The 16,118-nt window shown below is 45.6% G+C and overlaps 1 protein-coding gene and 1 pseudogene across 4 annotated transcripts; both read right to left on the reverse strand.

Annotated features, from left to right (window-relative positions):
* Window positions 1-4,035: 4,035 nt before the first annotated feature.
* On the reverse strand, window positions 4,036-7,446 carry LOC123086407 (ELMO domain-containing protein A). 4 transcript variants are annotated; one of them, XM_044508173.1, is made up of 10 exons: window positions 7,200-7,445; window positions 6,687-6,846; window positions 6,488-6,590; window positions 6,040-6,152; window positions 5,447-5,515; window positions 5,206-5,321; window positions 5,044-5,098; window positions 4,911-4,944; window positions 4,538-4,683; window positions 4,036-4,453 (listed from the first exon to the last, which is right to left on the reverse strand). In XM_044508173.1, the coding sequence occupies exons 2-10, from the start codon at window positions 6,810-6,812 to the stop codon at window positions 4,352-4,354; spliced, it is 864 nt and encodes a 287-aa protein (XP_044364108.1). In that variant the 5' UTR covers window positions 6,813-6,846; window positions 7,200-7,445; the 3' UTR covers window positions 4,036-4,351. The 4 variants fall into 4 exon arrangements, with proteins under 4 accessions (XP_044364108.1, XP_044364107.1, XP_044364105.1 ...); XM_044508172.1 differs by having other exon boundaries at window positions 4,824-4,944; XM_044508170.1 differs by having other exon boundaries at window positions 4,824-5,098; window positions 7,200-7,446.
* A 2,628-nt stretch (window positions 7,447-10,074) lies between these two features.
* LOC123083852 (cysteine-rich repeat secretory protein 55-like) lies at window positions 10,075-13,498 on the reverse strand (annotated as a pseudogene).
* Between the last annotated feature and the right edge of the window lie 2,620 nt (window positions 13,499-16,118).

The raw sequence follows: 16,118 nt of genomic DNA on the forward strand, positions 1-16,118 counted from the left end.
GACGGCGACGATACTCCGGCGGCAGCCTGCAGCCTGCAGCTTAGTCGTCATGGCACTTGATCGAACCGTAAGGTTGGAGACTTGGAATGTGGTGGGAGTTGAAGAGTTGGAGGCTTGGAGCTGCTGTGTTGTCTTCTACGGCGCGCGTATATAATGCGTGTGGAGACCAGCAGCATGCGTTGCTCAAGTGCACGCAGCTTCCACTGGTGGATGGGAGGGAGTACGTGGGAACATGGAGTGAACATGTGACGCCACGTCTTATACTAGTCGGGGATGGAGCAAAAGGGAGTCACGGAGCATATGGGGCGAGCTGTGGGAACATGTCACCCCGAGATCTGGATCCATTTCTCCCGTTCCAGCCAGCCGATTCATTCATACTATTACTACCAATTCCGTAGAAACTAACACTAGCGTTACATAGAATATATGTGCAGCGCCCCGGTTTTCCAGTACGTTGCCACTTTACAATTTACATGCATCGAGTTTACACTGGCGAATATCACGGGAGGGCGTTGTTCGTTCGGGCTTGGCGGCTGACCATGTGAGGCCATCTTTGACTAATATCCACCGCCGTCCGGCCAAAATACCTGCAATCTTCCTCTTCTTCTGAGCTGATCTTTTTGACTGGTTTCATGTGATCAGATGGAACATTCATCATCCATTTTCTATGGCACGCAGAGCATAATATCAAACACAGTGTGACAATGCATCCTGCAGATTCAGATCGACTGGGGTAGCTAGCAAAGTGCTTATATAAGTATAGGTGTGGTAGATCGTGGAGGGGTACGGCCAACCGGTTAGTTACAAACGTATCATACACGGATGCACTGTTCCTTGCATCTGTAACCGCAGCAGCTGTATGGTCTGGACTCATCAAACTATTATTATCTCAAGAAACACTTTTTCTTTTTTTTTCAAAATATCTCAAGAAACAATGGAAAAGACATAGTGTACTGATCAAGTTTGGAAAGTTAATTCATCTCAGACATGGTGCTACAGTTAATCTACTTCTATATATGTTAATTGAACTACTAGTTAATTGAAAATGTGATGATGCTAATGACTAATGAGTGACACAATGCAGTGCCTATAAAATGGCAGTGATCTGATCTCCACATGGAACAAGGTTGGCCATGGACTATCTGCCCCCTCAGTCCGCAGATTTGACCGGCTAATTAAGCTGAGTTAATCACCCAGCATTTTCCTTGCATCGTTTCTCTCCAATCATTGCCACCTTGTTGGCCTCTTCTCTTGGAGTTGGAGACTTATTTGGATGGATCCGTGTTTCACATGCAACTGGTCAAGGACTCAAGGGGCTAGTCCCTCCACGGATTTGACTAGCCATTGGCTAAGTTAAACTGCCCTGGTGTTCCCTTTCCATGGCCAAGTTGCATCCAGACATTGTCTTGTCATTTTTCTCTTGGACCACTGTGAAACATGGCATATGGAACATGGGGCATTGGGTTTAACATAAGGCTGGTCATAGTGGGAATAACTTAGCAAGTAACATAGCGCATTTCAAGACAGGTTTGCTTATGTGGCATGGGGTTAATGAGAAGAGAGATGTTTGGAGTAACATAATATGTTACTGTAACATAACGCAATCCAAAGCAAAATGAGTCTATGATGTAATAAATGTTATCATCTATGATACTACTTGTATGTTACTTTGCACTATGAATGTAGTAACAAAGACTAGTGTCATATGCATGACACTAGTCTAAGTTACTCCCCACTATGACTAGCCTAATATGATACTTAGCATTGTTAGGAGCGGCAGGAGAGCTAGGCACTTATTGTCTGCATTTAAGTCTTTCTAGATGGTCACAGATTAGAATGGGGCTTATATGTCCTCTCTTTTGAATTTCATTTCCTTCTGGAGAACTATGAATTCGTATTGAACTCCTCTATGACACTGATGCTCTACTGACCTATACTAAAAAAACAACAGACGTTGTTAGAACAAGAATAGGTAACACAGGAAGAGCTCATGAAATTATAGTACAAGTACGAACCAATAGATACTATTGTGTAAAAGGGATGTAGCTCAAATGGTAGAGCACTCGCTTTGCATGTGAGAGGCACGGGGTTCGATCCCCCGCATATCCAATCTTTTTGAACATATTTTCTTCTCTTTTTCTCATGATGAAAAAACATCACTATTTTACAGTTTTCTTTTTTCTTTTACTTTGTTGTATAAGGGGGGAAAGAAGGTGCATTTGGTGTATATATTTTGGATAGCCGCCAGGATGATCTTTTTGAACATATTTTCTTCTCTTTTTCTCATGAAAAAACATCACTATTTTACAGTTTCCTTTTTTCTTTTACTTTGTTGTATAAGGGGAAAAAAGAAGGTGCATTTGCGAACCAACCTCTGGTTGAGATGGTTAGGTGGACAGTGGTATCCTCAGCCCACCAGGGTTCAAATTCTGGTGCTCGCATTTATCCTAGATTTATTTCAGGAATTCCGGCGATACGTTTTCAGTGGGAGGAGACGTTCCTGTCGACTACGAGGCGTCTACGGTGACTTCGTAAAATCTCAGCAGTCTCTCGAAGGCGTTCATAGGGGTGAGTGTATGCGTGTTTATATGAGCGTTTGCGTCTGTACCGTGTTCAAAGAAAAAGATGCATTTGGTGTATATATTTTGGATAGCCGCCAGGATGTGGATTCGTACAAATTTCCACATTCCTTCACAACTTTTTCTTCTCTTTTTCTCATGATGAAAAAACATCACTATTTTACAGTTTTCTTTTTTCTTTTACTTTGTTGTATAAGGGGGGAAAGAAGGTGCATTTGGTGTATATATTTTGGATAGCCGCCAGGATGATCTTTTTGAACATATTTTCTTCTCTTTTTCTCATGAAAAAACATCACTATTTTACAGTTTCCTTTTTTCTTTTACTTTGTTGTATAAGGGGAAAAAAGAAGGTGCATTTGCGAACCAACCTCTGGTTGAGATGGTTAGGTGGACAGTGGTATCCTCAGCCCACCAGGGTTCAAATTCTGGTGCTCGCATTTATCCTAGATTTATTTCAGGAATTCCGGCGATACGTTTTCAGTGGGAGGAGACGTTCCTGTCGACTACGAGGCGTCTACGGTGACTTCGTAAAATCTCAGCAGTCTCTCGAAGGCGTTCATAGGGGTGAGTGTATGCGTGTTTATATGAGCGTTTGCGTCTGTACTGTGTTCAAAGAAAAAGATGCATTTGGTGTATATATTTTGGATAGCCGCCAGGATGTGGATTCGTACAAATTTCCACATTCCTTCACAACTTGTTTTTTTTTTGTGTCGCGGAAACACACCACTCGAGAGGAGGCAGCCAAGGGCCTATGATCTTGCAGCCATCAACATTGAGGTGCCACTCCTACTATCTTTGACATCAGCTGTTTGTCTGGTACCAACACTAATATATCTGGTTACCTTCTGTCGTGACGTGATGGCTTGAGGTTCGATATAATGCTCGAGTTTATTGTTTTGCAAGGTAACGCGGCATACATTTACTCCCTCCGTCCATAAATTTCTTTTCTAAAAAGGTTGCCAAAGGGAAGTGACCTTTATACTACTTGGTGACAGGGGCATTGGCTCCTGTTTTTTGAAATAATTCAAAATCGTATTTCCAAGTTCAAAGAAATTTTAAAAAAGAACTCCGAAAACTTGTACATATTCACGATGGATATGTGAATTTTCGTTCAAAAATATGATTTGCAAGCTGCACAAAAAAAAGATCCCGGCCCAACAATAAAAAAAATCATTTTCATGTACACATTTATTTATTTTTGTCTACGCCACACATGACAGTATATTGTTATGAAAATTTTCTTCAATGTGTTATATGTGTATTTTTATATGCACAATTTTTTTTTGTGTTGTGGATTTTAATTTAACTCCACATAGTGCCCGTCCACCGTTGTGCATTTCCGTTATACTACCTCCATTCCTAGATTTAAACTACCTCCATTCCTAAATTTAAACTGCCCCAATGTCTTATATTTAGGAATGGAGGTAGTAGAAGCACGCAATAGACATGGAAGGAATAAACTTAAAATATGATTATTATTTTTATTTTGTTCTAATCTTCTATTTCATACAAATATTACAAGTTCCCAGAATAAAACACTCCTGCAGATAACTTTTGTAACAAACACTTGCATGTGTATCTTTTGCTGCACAAACACTTACAAAGCGCTTGATGCCAAAACCTATAGGAGCAAGTATCTTTTCAAGGTATCGCATATGAACCGAATAGGTAATGGCCAGTAATCTTTACATGGCGGCCCATCTTGAACAACAATAAAAGAATTAGCAGCATATTTGGCAACCTTCCCCCTTTCGGGTAAAAAGCAAATAATGCTATCTCCTTAACATTCTGAACGATGGCAGATTCTGAACGCTTGAAACGCCTCCAATTGTAAGCTCTTGCTCTAACTGGCCTAGTGTGGACTTCAGAACCTCCTGATAGTAAGATTGAACAATGATGGTAAAGGAACAAGAAACCATTAGCATGTACATAATGCATCATGTATAAAGAACGCTCACGTTGAATTCCATATAACTAGCTCTCCTTGCAAGCCACTGAGCATCGAGCATCTGAAAAGCTAGGCAGAAAAGGTTATCGAAAGCCATCTCGTCATCTTCAAGTAGTTGAGCAAAGCCAACTCTTGCTTTTGAGCTCCTCCTATTTTCTGCAAAGAAGCAAAAAAAAAAAATGCTGCAGTTTCTTCACAGGTTGATCTGCTTAAGGAACCAGACTACACATGCAATCAAGGGAGAGTAGATTTAAATTTAGATAAAGCATTTTGACCAGTTATTGCATTCACTTCACCTGATTGTAAATCCAGCATTTGAACTAACATATAAGATATATTTACGCCAGCTACTGCAAAAGGATATTCCCATTCAGCTCTCTCACCATCTGCCTTGTGTAATAGCCGATGAAAGGAATCCTGCATGTTAAGCAGGTATTCAGCATTTAACCAGATTGAAATACCAACTAACAGTGGATTTATAAGGAGAGTAAGTGCCCATGATGAACAGAAACATACTGGGTAATTTCTTGCAAAATATATTAGATTTTCCAAGGACATGAATCCCCCAGACCTGCAAGCATCGGATAGCTCATGAGAACAGTCATCTCAGTTCAAGTGACGTTGAAAGAGAAAAACAGCAGATAGCTTCTTAAAATATGAATAGTTGAAAAAATGAACCTAAAATCTGTTGCTGGGTCAGAGTTCTGCCAGCCCATTTCCTTCCATAGATCTGATTTCAGAGGAGGAAGTTCTCGGTTAGGATAAGCCAATCTCCAAAGTTCTTTTAGTGCATCCTGTAATGGGAGAAGTGGCATGCCGTTCATGAATATAAGCATATTAACATATTAATGATTTAAACTAGCATTGACTTGCTCAAGAGCAGAAAAAACGCCACATAAACTAGATAAAAGATGAGAACCTGGTGCTTGACAGCGGAACAATCAAATGGCACATTTAATCTTTGTCTCAAGAATTTTAATCTCTCCTCCTATAAAGTAAATTAAAACTGTCAAAAACATAATAACATGTCAAAAGAAATTAAACAAATGTAAACACTGATATAACAATAATGTTGGTGGCATTGCTTTCCTGAAGGAGGTAGAAATTAAGCACACAAGTCAATATCCAAATGATAAAGCACACATGCAGAAAATAGCAACAAATGTTCCATCAATATGCCACCATTTTGTTCATGAACGTAAATGCGGAATTAAGTAAGAATATTTTCTGTTGTTCACACCCGAAAAGATATTTAGACGAGGGGCAAATTAAACGTTGTGGGGTTCATGAAACAACCAAGTCCTCCAAGAACTTAAGATGTTATAGGCAGGATGGGAAATTGTACCCCAGTTTTCAGCCAAAGGTATCAAATATCTCTAGGAATGTGCATCAAATTACAGGTGGCGCTTAAAACACTCCTACTTCATAAATTTGCACTTACAATAAAACCTTTCTGTGTTCCATATACAGCATTTCAAACAAAGAACACAAAATCTGCAGGTGCCACAGTACCTGTAATGGACTGAGGTGAATTAGCATTGTCTGTGCATTTTGTGAACTTTGGGGAGCACAGGAGCAACCAAAGAACCTTGCTAGAAACGAACCAAACTCCGAAATAGCATTTACTGCAAAGAAAAGCAAATCTTCAGAGCACGAAAAGCCTACAAGGAGGTAACGACAATAGCAAGCACAACATATTATTCAGACAGGTATATCGGCGTAATTTATGCATAAATGAGATGTCAAAAGAAAAGTACGCACAAATGATTTCAGCTTAATTAAAATCCTCACTAGCTTATCAGAACCTACACAGCCAATGTTGCAAAAGGGAAGATCATGAAACAAGCATATGTTTTGAAGAATAGGGTACATTAGATTCAAGTGATAGTGAGATGATTGTTTATTCTCAGGTAATAAGTACAACATATAGCCTTTCTGGATCAAAGCTAGTGACAATTACCTATCTTTCTTGCAGACTGAGTAATAAAAGTAGATACAATATGCACCCAATGAAGGCACTCGCGTGATTTTCCATCCCAGAAATCTGGTATAGGCTCATAACCCTTCAAGAAACGCAGAATCAAGGACATTAGAAAAACGCAGAAAACAAAAACGCTGTCAATAACCTCAATTCAAGCGATTCAGGGGACGCTACTAACCTCCGATTTATTCCCCTGGGCACTATTTCCTAGAAGAGGGGCTGTGACAGATTCCGGCATTGTTGTTTCCATATGTCTCTCTCTTTCTTTCTCGGCAGGCCTCCTCCTTATAGCTTTCGAGGCCATTCTACTACTCAGATGATTGCGAAAGGCATGGTACCTGCTAGACAACAAGTATAGAACAGTGTGATTCATTCCACTCCATCCAGCAGGAGATAAACAAAACCTAGAACTCAATTACATCAAGCAATAATATCCAGTGACAACAGCTTTAGAGTTTAGACCTCTCATTTGGTCCAACACGCACGACCTAATGAACAAACTCTACGGAGCTAGCCAAGATCAGCTCCTGGTTGTCGCCGAGGAGACGACTAATGGGACAAACCCTACAAGGTTACGAGTTCCGCATCTACTTGGGGGGTGAGCGGTCGCAGATAAGATGGAAGAGGACGAACTGCAGCTAGAGGGAGGGAGACGCTGCATCGCAGCGCGTGGGTTGGGGGACCTGCTTACCCCGCGAGCGAAGAGTGTTGTCTGGCAGGGGCGATCGAGATCTGCCTCTGATTTTTCCTTGTGCGGAGTGGGATGGAGTGACGACGGCGCCGGGGTCGGAGGAGGGGAGTCGTCCTGGCTGCCCTGCGCGCCGGCGATCTGGACAGGATAGGACTCTGATTTTCTTCTTTGCGTTAGGGGTGTTTCTGACAAAATGTCATTTGACCTTGGAACAAAAATACTCCCCCGTCTTCAGTGCATAAAAGGCCACATGGTCACCTGTTCGCGCCACAACGCCGGTCATCTCCCCCTTCAGGCTTCAGCGACCAAAGCCGTCCACCGACTTTCTTGGGCGCAAATAGGGGCGTTTTGCGAGCGTCCTGATCACTGCCATGTAGGTGTTGTGACACATTGGACTTACCTAAAAACCTTTTTCATGCTCTTTCACACATGGTGTGGTTGTTGTGCATAAATGATCGTGACCAGGTGAAAAGATGGTTAGCCCGCTTCAATGTGACGCAACGGCTGGAGTTGGTTTCTCGAGACGACGTGTTCACATTGAAGTGGCATCGCCCATTTTGTCATGTGGTCAGCGTTGTCCTCTCGTCTGATTACATCGCACGGCATCAATCTCAGTCGCTGCGGCTCTGGGCTAGCCTGAATGCGACATGTGAAGCGGTGCATCCGTTTGAGATAATGCACGGGAGAGTCTTAGATGGGTTTGGGATGTCAGATACGTGCGTGACAACTATCTAACTCCCGCAAAGTCTCCTTGATTTGCTTTCGGTTTGCGGGAAAAATGATGTTCAGACTTATGCATGGACGGATGAGATACCGCATTAGATGATAAAATGCATTTAAGATGCCCTATCCGAACAAATGCAGATGATATAAGGATCAGCATTGAAGATGCCCTTACACAGTTCTGTATATATCTTCCATTCACTGTCTATATGAATGTGGACACATAAATATGACACTATTACATGTAGCGATCATTCATTGTTTTCCGAAGAAGATTGGATATGTTATAGAAGTTCATCATAAAAAGCACATCATACATAATAAAGTTTACATTGAGGTCTTTAGAGCACCAAACTACTACTATCATCGTCGGAACGAGCCGCCGACACGTTGGTGTCGTCGTTCCCCTATCAGAGACGTCGTGACCTTGTCGATGATAACCAAGAAGTCTTCATGTACGTGCTCCTAAAGACCATCGTCCCGGAGTCGTATTTGTCGCTGTCAAACCTTTGAATTGATCTTAAGCAACTAATACCAAATCTCGTTGTCGCAGACGTACGATGAGAAATCCTAACCTTACTGCCCCAAAGAGACAGCAAGAATCTATGCCAGAGTTCCGTCGAGTACGTCCAGCTGGACGAACTTGACAAGGATCAAAGCCCAGATGACAAAAATCAAAGAAGAAGCTCCACTATCCACCCAACTGGCGCACCTGCGAGGACTAAAAAAACTAAGCAAAACTACTAGCCGGAGCGAAGGCACCGGAATCCCTGTCCCCGCCACTGGCAGTCAGAGCGACATGCAGAGGGGTGTCGAATCCATGGGGTAGTTGGCGAAGCCTGGTTGAAGAGTTTGCCCTAGCCACCAAAAAAAGAGAGAAAATTTGGAGAAAAAGTTGACTAAGTTTTCAGCGTACACCTATAATGAATAAATCAACAAAAACTGAAAAAAGCAAAAGGAAATCTTAAGTCAAAATTTCTAAATTTTGACCAGGTTTATAAAAAAAGAGTTTTGATGTCCACAATACAAAATTCTGTGCGACTTAAATTCAGACCAGAGTCAGTTGTGACAATAGTGTGCAAATTACATACCCTTTTGTATTGCTTTTTTGCGGTGAGTCTTCACCTTGTTCTTACAATACTAGAACGGTACATATGCGTTGCAACATGATGTAAATATTCTAATATGTTAATTTATAATTACGTGTCCATGTTACACATTTGCGTAAATAAATGTGTATCAAATCTTGCCCACCTGATGCAGTTTGTTAAATAAATTAAGGTTATTGATTAGCATACGAGGAATGTGTCGAGAAAGTGCGGGATAGGGCAAACAAAATAGCTGAATGAAAAAATAATGGAGAAATGTGATGGGAGGAAAAATAACTGATTGACGAAGCGTTATGCCGACAGAAAAAGAAACACTACTTTTTAAGTAGTAGAAGATTTCTTAGTTAAGCTGATTTATGCACCTAAGGGCATCTTCAACATGCTGTAAGTCTTATTGGTAAAATGTTACCAATATGAAATGAGGAAAAAATGTGATTACTTTTTATTTTACTTTGAAGCTTGTACTGTTGGTTAATCTACATACAATTTCGATCTCTCTACTCATTTATTACATGCTACGTCATTACTTTGTCATAGGTGGTAAGTTTACCAACATCTATGTTACAACTGCGAACCAATTTGTGATTGGATGGGTTATGAGGGCAGTGGTATCCTCATCTCACCAGAATTCAAATCCAAGACTTGACACTAGTACTCGTATTTTTCTGGATTTATTTCAATCCTTCGGCGATGTGCGTTCGGTGAAAGGAGTAAGCCTGGGAATAGTTTGTAATCCAGATTGAATCCAGCCCAACCCATACAGGTATAAGGGCATCAACCAAACCAAACCAGACTAAATAGTGAATGCTACAATCCAAACCAATCCAAACTGTACGTATTTTCAAGCCAAACCAATCCAAATTATTCACCCGCATACAGTCTGAAACTGAAGTTTCAAACGAAGGGTGTGTCCGATTACTACGGGAAGAGAAGAGAGGCGTTGGAAGCACATGTTACTCACCACAATGTACGTGCATCGTACATAGAACATCCTATAATGCTAGATATAAGCACTGTAGTTGACTATAGCTGAACTCCATCCATCACGGGTTAAGGAGATCCTGTTTGCACTGTCCGACCTCGTCGGTCAACTCGCCGACGCCGTTGAGCGGGAAGAAGTAGCGGTACACCTCATATAGCGCCATGCAACTGTTGTATATCATGCGGTCTGACAATAGTTGGGCAGCTCGGCCACCGTGTGCGCCACACACAGCCCGCAGTCCGCCGCCTTGATGTCCCTGGCGCAATACCCAAGCCTGTAGATGGTCGTCATGGTTCCGCCGCCGCCGCATCTGAGATGCACCGTGTCCGTTGCCAGCTCATTATTCGCGTCGTTGCCGGACATGAACTTCCCCTGCGCTCGGTCGAAAGTGACCAGGTCCATGCCGGTGGTGTTCTGGGTGTTGAGGAGAAGGCTTAGCTTGTGGCCCGTGCCCGCACAGCCGCGGCCACGCAGAGCGCTCAGTCCTGCCGGGGGACATTGCCGCAGCACTACACAAGGTTCCAGATTGCCGAGGAGGAGGAGCAGACGATGGCCGTGTCGTAGTAAGCCGAGGCTCGCGAGACGAGCGCCCAAAGAACTTGGTCGACGCTGGTCTGTGTCTCCGTGCTAGTGCAGTACACGCCGATCAGGTACATGCCAGAGCACGGACATGTCATCGAGAGAGCAGGAGCATGGTCGACACCGGCAGTGGAGAAGACGAGGAGGACGTTGCCAATGCATGCTTTTTTGATCCGGAAGGGAATCTGGTCGCTGATTTAGTTCTCAATCCATGGGTTGGAACGGTTTGAGACCGTTTGGTCTATGACCAGACCAAACCAGACCAAGCCGACAATAGGAAAAACCCAAACCAAACCAGTCTACATTAGGAGGTCAGCCCGTTTAATCCAAACCAAAGGAGACCAACTCGAAAACCGATCTGAAACTATAGTTTCAGTCCAAACCATTCCCAGGTTTAGAGGAGACGTTCCGATCAACTACGAAGACACCTGCCGACTCAGTCTCTCGAAGGTGCTCATAGCGATAGGTTGTGTATGCGTGTATGTATGTATGTATGTATGTATGTATGTAGACACGATGAACCCGCGACTTGTGCAACGACCATGCGTTACTTGATGCAATGTTTGTTCAGCTTTGATGATTAGATTTGCAGAAAGCACCTAAAATGCATAAAATCAATAGAAAATGAGAAAAGCATAAAGAAAAACTACCCTTTCCCCTTCTCATAAAACAGACCCTTAAGTTTTTCACAGGTCAAAATTCCTCAAGTTTAATCAAGTTCCTACAAAAGGTTCACAATAGCATATCAACATCAATCAATCCCTCAACTATTCCATTATTGATTTCACATCAAGCAATTCACAAAGTATCCAATATATGAGTTAGATTTTCAGAAAACACCTAAAATGCATAAATCAATAGAAAATGAGAAAAGCATAAAGAAAAACTACCCTTTCCCCTTCCCATAAAACAGACCCTCAAGTTTTTCACAGGTCAAAATTCCTCAAGTTTAACCAAGTTCCTACAAAAGGATCACAATAGCATATCAACATCAATCATGTTGGGAACGTACTATTTCAAAAAAATTGTCTACGATCACGCAAGATCTATCTAGGAGAAGCATAGCAATGAGCGGGGAGAGTGTATCTACGTACCCTCGTAGACCGAAAGCGGAAGCGTTTACTAACGCGGTTGATGTAGTCGAACGTCTTCACGATCCAACCGATCCAAGTACCGAACATACGGCACCTCCGCGATCTGCACACGTTCAGCTCGGTGACGTCCCTCGAACTCTTGCTCCAGTTGAGGCCGAGGGAGAGTTCCGTCAGCACGACGGCGTGGTGGTGGTGATGATGAAGTTACTGTTGGGGAACGTAGTAATTTCAAAAAAAATCCTACGCACACGCAAGATCATGGTGATGCATAGCAACGAGAGGGGAGAGTGTTGTCCACGTACCCTCGTAGACCGAAAGCGGAAGCGTTAGCACAACACGGTTGATGTAGTCGTACGTCTTCATGATCCGACCGATCAAGTACAGAACGCACGGCACCACCGAGTTCAGCACACGTTCAGTCCGATGACGTCCCTCGAACTCCGATCCAGCCAAGTGTTGAGGGAGAGTTTCGTCAGCACGATGGCGTGGTGACGATGTTGATGTTCTACCAACGCAAGGCTTCACCTAAGCACCGCTACAGTATTATCGAGGTGGACTATAGTGGAGGGGGGCACCGCACACGGCTAAAAGATCAAACAGATCAATTGTTGTGTCTTTGGGGTGCCCCCTGCCCCCGTATATAAAGGAGCAAGGGGGGTGCGGCCGGCCAAGGGAGAGGGCGCGCCAGGAGGAGTCCTACTCCTACCGGGAGTAGGACCCCCCCTTTTCCTTGTTGGACTAGGAGAGAGAGGGGAAAGAGGTGGAGGAGAAGAAGGAAGGGGGGTGTCGTGGTTCTAAGACTGACAGTAGAATAGGGGGGTAGGAATGTAGAGGCAAGATCCTAGCTATGGAGGAGTTTTACACACGAGTTTTACGAGTTCAGGCCCTTCTCAGAGGAAGTAACAGCCCTACGTCTCAGAGCCCGGAGGCGGTCGACTGGATATATGTGTGTGAATTACAGAAAGTGCGAACCCTTGTCCCAGAGCAGGGGGGTGGCTTATATAGAGTGCGTCAGGACCCCAGCTCCCCTCCATTACACAGGGTTCAATGTTCATAAAGGAGGAGCGTTACTGGTAACGTTCGAAGTAAAGTGCTATAAATGTCCATAAAGCTATGGTTTAAACCCCGACCGTTGCGGAGTGAAGGGCTTCTCATCTTCTGGTGGTCGAGTGTCTTCAAGGTGGTCGAGTGAACACATCTTCTGGTGGTTGAGTGGATGATGGTTTCTCTTCGACCGCTTCTGATTCTTTGTAGAGATGTCCTTGGGGAGGGTATGTTGGACAGATCCATGACCCTACCCTAGGTACATAGCTTCATCATTAGCCCCCGAGTGGATCAGGGTTTGAGTGAGGAAGGAGTTGGGAACACTTCCGACTCATTCTTTGTGCTATGAGCATATCTTGTTCTGGAACAATGAACTGAGGAGACGACGTCGGCTCCTTTTTCAGTCGCCTTAGTCCATTCTTAGTTTTTGTCGAGTGAATTTTCACGATAGAATTCCGAATGATAATGTAGAAGACGTTTTCAGTCTGGCAAGTTGCTCTGCTCTCCGCGGATTTTGTGGGATTCGAATTTTGGGAAGCGCGCCGGACGAGCGAGACCGTGGTAATCGGGACGGATTAGGCAAGTCTCCTCGATCTCCGTGCCACCTTTTTCGCCATGTACTACGCGCGCGACTGTTGCGGGATTTGTTTAGATTGTCTGGGTCCACCAGTCAGTCACTCAGGGAATGACCTTATAAAAGGCACCGGACCAGGCCTCTGCCTCGTGCGCTCCCATTCTCTTTTCTTCTTCCTCCGACCTCTCCGCCATGCTCGCCTCTGCTCTCATCGCCGGACCCTCGCTCGAACTCGATCTGTCGCCATGGGGAAAGATAAGACGGTGGCACTAGAGCGCGCGAAGAAGGCGACCGCGAAGGCGAAGGGCAAGCGGACCAGCCGGGGCGGATCCTCGTCGAGATCCGGCCTATCGCCGGGCTGGATCCAGGGCGACTGGATCCGCTCGACGATCAGCCAGGACGACCTCGACGACCTGGTGGAGGGGGGACTGATCCCCCATAAGTCGGCACGGCTCCCGGGGAACGAGACCGAGCCACAGCCAAGGGAGGGTGAGTGCGTTCTCCTCGCCACCCACGTAGATCGCGGATTCTCATTGCCTTCCCATCCTTTCTTCTGGGGCTTTTTGAACTTCTTTGGGGCTCAGCTCCACCATTTCACTCCAAACACCATAGTCTATCTGGCTGCTTTCGTTTCAATGTGTGAAAATTTCTTGGGTTGTCGACCGCACTGGGGTCTTTTCAAACACATCTTCACCTGCCGCTCCCAGTCGGTCAAAAAAGCCAATCCAAGTGATGAGAGGACGCAAGTGATCCAGATGTGGGGGGGCCTGGGGATCCAGGTGAGGAGCAAGAGCACCTTCCCAGCAATGATCCTTCCTGATTCGGTCCGGGGCTGGCAGTCGACTTGGTTTTATTGCAAGGACCAGCCGACCCCGGGTCAGTCGACTAGACTTCCTCCCTTTTCTTTGGCTCAAGTGGAGAAGCCCGCCCCCCTGAAGGTGGTTCCAGAAGAGAAGGCGCAGGTCAAGGTGCTGGTCGAGCGGGTCGTCCAACTCGTCCGCGACGGGGTGACCGGGATGGACCTGCTGGAGGTCTTTCTCGGTCGACGCATCCAACCGCTTCAGGCACGTGATCATCCGATGTGGATGTACTCTGGGCTCGAGGATTCCACTCGGATCCACCCGGAGGACGTCAGCGAGGACACCTTGGAGAAGTGGCTGATGGGGATCACCAGCAACAAAGACAACCCTCGAGGGTCTAGGAGGGTGATTCCATTCGACACTCACGTCAGTCAGAGCAGGTATGATTCTATTTTATCAAGTATCTTTCTGATTCACTGTGTGACATCTTGTTGATGGTCGACTGAATTTCTTTTGATCGTTGTCTTTTCAGGCCCTCATCGACATGTACTCAATGCCCAACGGAGTGCAGGAGCAAGACGTCGAGGAAGGAGTGAGCGGGGGCGAGAGCGGTGAAGGGTACTCAGGTGCCGAGGAGGACGAGGAGAGCGACGAATCGACTGATGACGAAGAGGTCGACTCGCCTCCCCGCAGGGAGAGGAGATCCAACCATGCTCATGACCCGGCGAGCGCTCAGGGCCTGGTGGCCGCGCCGATTGGGCAGTCTTCGAAGCGTCCCAGAACGTCTTCCCCGACGCCGATTGAGAAGGCTCCGAAGCAGCCCAAAGTTGTGCCGCCTCCAGCGCCGAAAGCACCGAAAGCCACCTCCTCCAAACTGCCAAAGGCTTTGCCCAGGATCAAAGTGACCGTCCCTACTATCTCCGGGTAATCATCTGACTTGTTCTTTTCGTCGACTCAAGTAACAGAATGTAACCGACTGGATGCGGGTCTTTGTAGTGCTGCTACGTCAGGAACCTCTTCTCTCTAGTACTGAGACGAGGAGATGGAAGACGCAGTTACCTCTAACCCAGGTAGAAACTCTTATGATCTTGTTCTTGATTCCTTGGTCGATTGCATTCTAGTGGTTCACTTGGGGTCGAATGATCTGTCTTGCAGCTCCACCCAACATCATCGATCTTCCAGATGACGATGAAGATGTGGCTCTTAAGCCCAGGAAGAGCAAGAAGGTAGCAGCTGGCAAGATGTCTCGGCAAGGGCCAACAACAACACCACCCGTCCGTCAACCTGAAGACGCGGGCAGGGCCTCTATAACCTTCGCTGCACCCTTGTCGAGTGAGCACCCGCACCGTCGACTGCACCGGTGATTCCTTCAGTCGTCCAACTCCACGCCACGGAGCTCCAAGCTGCCACACCTGGGTCGTCTGCTCTCTTTTTCACCAGCTACCCCGTCCCGGACAACCAGTCGGAAGCGGCTGTGGAAGCCATCCGACAGGCTGACGTGATGATGGAGCGAGTGAAGACGGTGCATGAGAATAGCCAGGCTGCCTACGACGCCAGTGCTGCTCTTCAGGCCAATGTCCAGGTAAGTAGACTTTCCGATTGCTCTTGTTCTATGAAGATATGCTACCTGAAAAATTTTCTTCTACACAATCTCCTGTTGTTTGCGTCGAATCAGAGCACCCATTGGGTGTTTTGTTGTCTCTGGTAGTTGCGTTCTTGCACTCGGTCTGGGCGAGTGGGATCTGAACCGGTGGGGGCACGCTAAGTGCACCCACTGGGTGTAGTCCCCGAGACCGCGGTCGACTGCTGGCAGTCGACTGGGGTCTGAGTTCTACCTTCGTTTCTTTTTCTTTTCTTCCACTCGGCTCAGGCGGACCGACCGAGTAGGATCTGAACTGGTGGGGGCATGCCAAGTGCACCCACTGGGTGCAGTCCCCGAGATCGCAGTCGACTGTGGTCTGAACAACTTTTTTTTTGGACTTGGTCCGGGTGGACCGGTCGAGTTGGGTCTTAA

The sequence above is a fragment of the Triticum aestivum genome, chromosome 4A (genome assembly GCF_018294505.1).
Source record: "Triticum aestivum cultivar Chinese Spring chromosome 4A, IWGSC CS RefSeq v2.1, whole genome shotgun sequence".
Taxonomy (NCBI): domain Eukaryota; kingdom Viridiplantae; phylum Streptophyta; class Magnoliopsida; order Poales; family Poaceae; genus Triticum; species Triticum aestivum.

Bases quoted from the DNA above. Each gene is read 5' to 3' on its own strand.
- LOC123086407 (XM_044508170.1), bottom strand. From the start codon at position 6,812: ATGGCCTCGAAAGCTATAAGGAGGAGGCCTGCCGAGAAAGAAAGAGAG. The intron at 6,591-6,686 runs GTTAGTAGCGTC...CGTTTCTTGAAG, and splicing joins CCCAGGGGAATAAATCGGAG to GGTTATGAGCCTATACCAGA. The intron at 4,684-4,823 runs GTGAAGTGAATG...GCTTCTTTGCAG, and splicing joins AATGCTGGATTTACAATCAG to AAAATAGGAGGAGCTCAAAA.